The 5,576-nt window shown below is 56.3% G+C and overlaps 1 protein-coding gene across 1 annotated transcript; it reads right to left on the bottom strand.

Annotated features, from left to right (window-relative positions):
• Window positions 1-582: 582 nt before the first annotated feature.
• Window positions 583-1,698, bottom strand: HBZ (hemoglobin subunit zeta). The gene is made up of 3 exons (XM_077904918.1): window positions 1,420-1,698; window positions 792-996; window positions 583-711 (listed from the first exon to the last, which is right to left on the bottom strand). The coding sequence occupies exons 1-3, from the start codon at window positions 1,512-1,514 to the stop codon at window positions 583-585; spliced, it is 429 nt and encodes a 142-aa protein (XP_077761044.1). The 5' UTR covers window positions 1,515-1,698.
• Between the last annotated feature and the right edge of the window lie 3,878 nt (window positions 1,699-5,576).

The following is a 5,576-nucleotide window of genomic DNA, read 5'->3' as shown; positions in this document are numbered from 1 at the left end:
GGGTGTGTTAGGGACCCATAGAAAGTTCTGGAGCAGAGGAAGGGAGGAGTGCAACGCGCCCAGATGCATCCCCCACTCCTTCCTTCCCGCATGGAGGAGGGACCAGGAGGCAGTACAAACTCCAGAGGAAGGAGAGAGCGCCACGGGGGCCCCAGGGACAGCCTGAGGGGTGGGGGCTCCACCGGGGGATCCCCAGCTGCCCTCGCAGAGACCCTGGGGTCCGAGGGAGGATTCCAGCAGCCCCACCCTGCAGCCCGCCCCACCTGCAGCCACCCCCGCTCCCCCCGCAGTCTGCCGCTGCCTGCAGCCCATCGACCCTCTCTGCAGCCCGTCTCCCCACCACCTGCAGCCTGCCACACCCCCCCTGCAGCCCGCCGCCCCCTCCGCTGCAGCCCCCACACCCCTGCAGCCCGTCGCCCCCACCCCCTGCAGCCCCCTCCACGGTGCCAGTGACCAGGGAGGCGAGGTGGACGTGCACTGGTTTATTGGTGCGTCAGCGAGGTGGGGGGGGGGGGAGGGGGAGGGGGAGGGGGGGTGTCGCAGTGAGGTGCGGGAGCTGCGCAGGGGCGCAGCCGGGGGCGCTCAGCGGTACTTCTCGGTCAGGACGCAGGACACGAGCGACAGGAACTTGTCCCACGCGGCGTGGGCGTCGGCCGTGAGGTCGGCGGGGAAGTGCGAGGCCAGGGTGACCAGCAGACAGTGGGACAGCAGCTGCGCCGGAGGGAGGGCCTGGGTGAGCGCGGGAGGCGCCTGGGGACCCTGGGGACCCTGGGGACCCCCCCCCCGCCCACCTTGAAGTTGACCGGGTCCACGCGCAGGATGTAGGCGTGCAGCTCGCTCAGCCTGGACAGGGCGCCCGCCACGTCGTCGAGGCTGCGCACCGCGTCGCCCAGCGCGGCCACCACCTTGGCGCCGTGCGCCCTCAGGTGCGCCGAGCCCGCGCGCAGCTCGAAGTGCGGGAAGTAGGTCTTGGTCTGCGGGAAGCTGGCGAAGAGCCTGCGGGCCACGGCGGCGCCACTGACGCGTGGGAAGCCCCGTCCTCCCCCCACGACACGTTGTAACGGATGTTTTAGGACAGAAACAGGGACGCGAACCTCCCCGTGGACCCGCACGCCCCGGTGTGGCACAAGGGCAGGCCCGCCTGGCCGACTCTCCCCCGGTCCCCGGGCCCCCACCCCGGGGCGTGGCACAAGCCCACCCCAGCGGCCCATGGCTCAGCAGTTCCTTCCTTCCTTCCTTCCTTCCTTCCTTCCTTCCTTCCTTCCTTCACTCACTGCGTGGAGGTGGGGGAGACCTGGGTGCCAGACCCCTTCCCCATGCACCTCCCCTTCCTGCGCACTGACCCTGTGCCCCCCACCCCGGGCCTCACTAACCCTCACTGTCACCTCCTGGCCCCAGCGCAGCCCATCAGGCACTGACCTCTCCAGGGCCTCGGTGCCAATAGCATCCGCCTGGGTGGAGATCTTGCCCCACATGGACAGGATGATGGTCCTCTCGGCCTTGGTCAGAGACATGGTGGAGCTGAGTGGGAGTTGGGTGTGCTCAGGGCCGGCCTGTGGGGTGCTCAGCCCCCAGCATCCCTTTATATACCAGGAGCCAGGGTGGGGGCCAGGCTGTGGCCACTGGCCTGGAGAGGGGAGAGGGCCGTGGGGGTGGGGTGTCTTATCAGACCCAGTGAGGACGGCTGGTCAGGGCCTGGTGGGACGCTGGGCGGAGGGGCTCTCACTCCACCAAGACCCCCCACCCCCATCTGGGGCCTTAGAGAGGGTGTTGGCCACAGCCTGACCAGAGTCCCGGAGAGATAGGGCCCAGCCAGCCCAGGAGGCCATGCCCGTGTGTGTAGCCCAGCTCTGACCACGCTCTTGTATTGGGAGTCACAGAATGGGGGAAGCCAGAGGATTAGCCCTCCACGCGCTGTCCTTGGGCTGGAACCTGCCGTTCTGCTGGCCGCACTCCTTGGGGCCCCGCAGCCCGTGCAGCCAGGCCCTTCCCTCAGGTGCTGTGATCCCTGGGGGTCCTCTGAAGAAGCAACAGCTTTGCTCAGCTTCGCTGGGGAGAGATGCACCGACTGTTCTCTGAGAAGCTGGCTGGGTATCAGATTAATAAGAGTTCTAGGATCGTGCTATTAGGGATCGCAGTACTGCTCACCATATTATCACGGTAACTAAATGAGGCAAAATATTCCTTTACAGTTTATTTTATCACAAAACAACATTGAAATTTGCGGTGTACTGCTCTGTGAATTTTGACACATGTATAAATTCACCCACCCACCCCCACTCCAGTTAGGGCACACGGCAGCTCTATGACCCCCAGAACTCCCACGCGCTGTCTCAGCCTCCTCCATGCCTAAACTCTGATGACCACCATAATTTTGTCTTTTTTCAAGAGTATCACATAAATGGAATCCGCAGAGTGTGATCTTTCAGGACTGGCCTCTCTCACTCGGTGTGACACCCGTGTCGTTACAAGTGCCAATGGTTCTATCTATTGCTGACTCAGGCTCCACGGTAGGAACGTGCCACAGTCTGTTTTTTATTTGCTCACTCAGACGTTGAGGCTTTTTCCACTTTGGGGCTATTACTAATAAAGCTGCTATGAAAATTCTTTTTTTTTTTTAAAGGTTTTATTTATTCATTTGAGAGAGAGGGAGAGACAGAGAGAGCACAGGCAGGGTGAGAAGCAGAGAGAGGAGAGGGAGACACAGACTCCGTGCTGACCTAGAAGCCCAACATGGGGCTCAGCCCCAGAACCTAGAGATCATGACCTGAGCCACTTAGGCACCCCATGCCTTTATTTTTTTTAAGATTTTATTTTATTTTTAAAAAGATTTTATTTATTTGAGGGAGCATGAGAGAGAGAAAGAGAGGGGAGAGAAGGGGCAAAGGGAGAAGAGGTAGCGGGAGGGGGAGAAGCAAAGTCCCTGCCGAGCAGAGAGCACAATGTGGGCTCGATCCCAGGACCCCAAGATCATGACCTGAACCCAAAGCAGATACTTAACTGACTGAGCCACCCAGGTGCTCCTTAAAGATTTTATTTTTGAGTAATTTCTACACCCAATGGCTTAAACTCACAATCCCAGGACCAAGAGTTGCGCACTCCACCAACCCAGCCAGGCAGGTGCCCCGGAACTGCCTTCTCTTACTCTGTTATAAGAAATAAATTGACCAGGGGGCCTGGCAGTGGAACATGGACTTCCCGTGTGGCCCAGCTGTCCCCCTCCTAGCTGTAGACCTGAGACCAATGAAAACATCAGCTCACACAGAAACTGCTATGTTCACAGAGCATCATCAGAGCAGCCGAAATCAGCTGATGGGTTGGCGATAGAACACGGTATAAGCCAAACAATGAAATAGTATTCATTCATAAAAGGGAACGAAGTACGTGGGTGCGAAGGAACACTGGAAGCACACACGCGTGTGGTTCCACGCATCTGAAATGTCCAGAGCCGGGTTAGCTACAGAGAAAGAAAGTAGAGTAGGTTTTGGGTCGGGGGTTGGAGTGTGTGGCTGCTGGGGCACGCAGCGTCTCTCAGCGTGATGATGTTCTAAGATTGATCGTGGTGATGGTTGCACAGCCCTCTGTACGAAAACCCACTGAACTGCACACTTTATTGACTTATTTATTTGCACGCTTTATTTTTTATGGATTTTGTATATTTTATTCATTTGAGAGCGAGACAGAGAGAGAGCGCTTGCACACATGCATAAGCAGGGGGAGGGGCAGAGGGGGATGGAGATGGGGAGACAGAGGGACAAGCCGACTTCACACTGAGTGCAGAGCCCATCTTGGGACTCGACCTCACAACCCTGAGATCATGACCTGAGCTGAAATCAAGAGTCAGTTAATTTGCCCAACTGACTGAGCCCCCCAGGCCCCTGAACTGCACTTTAAATGAATGCAGTGTGTGCTCTGTGAGTTATAGCTTATAGCTCATTGCAAGTGTGAAGGATTGTGTAATAATCCCCCCACCTTGTTCTTCATTTCTAAAATGGTTTTTGTTATTCTAGTTCCTTTGCCTTTCCATATGGATTTTTTTTTTAAGATTTTATTTATTTATTCATGAGAGACACACATGGGAGTGGAGGGAGAGGGAGAGAGAGAGAGAGAGAGGCAGAGACACAGGCAGAGGGAGAAGCAGGCTCCATGCAGGGAGCCCGACGTGGGACTTGATCCCAGGTCTCCAGGATCACACCCTGGGCCAAAGGTGTCGCTAAACCACTGAGCCACCTGGGCTGCCCCTCCATATGGATTTTGGAGTCAGGCAAGGAGGTATCTGCACAAAACCCTGCTGGACTTTTTATAGAATCAGAAGCAAATGTCTCCTTTACAAGGAGTTTTTGATCACAGATATTTTGCTGAACCATTTCTTAGAGAAAATTTGGCTTAGACAAGGCCTGTGACATGGAAAGCACGTATAAGCCAGTATTGAGCACTCTCCGTGCGCCGCACACGGTGCTGGCATGTTACTCGTTTCTTCTGTGCCTGAGATGTGAGATGGTGGCATCGTCAGGCGTCGAGGGCAGGAGTAGCATCTCACGGATGCCTCCTCTTAGCTCCACAGACCAGGTAGGGGTCTCTCCCGGGCTGCAGGTGCTGCGCGTCCTGGAGGCGGAGTGGGCCTCCCCAGAAGCCGCCTGTCTCCCAGCAGGAGTAAGGGGGTGCCTTCCTGCCTCACCCCCAGTGGGCCTCGGGGCCTCCTCTCCCCTGGCAGAGCCTCCAGCCTGTCCTTAGCCTCAGCTGCAAAGCCCCACAGACCACTGTTGTGGGCAAACGTCCCATCCTTTTTTTCTTTTCTTTTTCTTTCTTTCTTTTTCTTTTGTTGTGAAATATAATCCAGGTGCTGCATGTAGAGCTTAATGAATTGATATAAAGTGGATGCTCAGCATCCCATCCTCCCCCAACGTGATCCCTACCCTGACTTACTTTCTTGCTTTTTGGTCACATTTTACCGTCCAAACATGCATTCTTAAGCTTCAGTTGTTTGAGCCTGCTTCCGACCTTCAGGTACGTGAAACAATACCATGGGCCTCTTCTGCGTCTGCCTTCTTTCACCCGTGTCCGTGACATCCCAGCCATGTTGTGGGGTGTTAATTTTCATTGCTGTGCTGTATTTCCTTTTTTTTTTAATATTTTATTTATTCATTAATGAGAGACAGAGAGAGAGAGGCAGAGGCACAGGCAGAGGGAGAAGCAGGCTCCATGCACGGAGGACATGGGACTTGACCCCGGGACCCTGGGGTCATGCCCCGGGCTGAAGGTGGCGCTAAACCGCGGAGCCCCCCTGGGGTCCCCTGCTGTATTTCTTCGTAGGAACAGACCGCAGTTCATCCACTGCGCTGGGGATGGATATTGGCTGTTCAGGTCTTGGCTATTAGCAACAATGCAATGAACATTCTGGTACGTGCCTCTTGGCGGCCACAGGCCTGCAGTTCTACTGGGCCTATTTCCAGGAGTGGAGTTACTGTTTCCAGGGCTGCTTCTAGCTGTATTTTCAACTACAGTGGATAGTGCCAGACCGCCTGTCAGCCCCACTGCTGTTGTGTGGGAGCATCCTTCCAGGCATTTCTTCAAGT

The sequence above is a fragment of the Canis aureus genome, chromosome 8 (assembly GCF_053574225.1).
Source record: "Canis aureus isolate CA01 chromosome 8, VMU_Caureus_v.1.0, whole genome shotgun sequence".
NCBI lineage: Eukaryota > Metazoa > Chordata > Mammalia > Carnivora > Canidae > Canis > Canis aureus.
Note: the sequence above shows the minus strand (reverse complement) of the source record. Positions and strands in the feature narration are given on the sequence as shown.

Bases quoted from the DNA above. Each gene is read 5' to 3' on its own strand.
- HBZ (XM_077904918.1), bottom strand. From the start codon at position 1,514: ATGTCTCTGACCAAGGCCGAGAGGACCATCATCCTGTCCATGTGGGGC. The intron at 997-1,419 runs GTCAGTGCCTGA...CGTGGCCCGCAG, and splicing joins GGCACCGAGGCCCTGGAGAG to GCTCTTCGCCAGCTTCCCGC. The intron at 712-791 runs GTGGGCGGGGGG...CCTCCGGCGCAG, and splicing joins TGGACCCGGTCAACTTCAAG to CTGCTGTCCCACTGTCTGCT.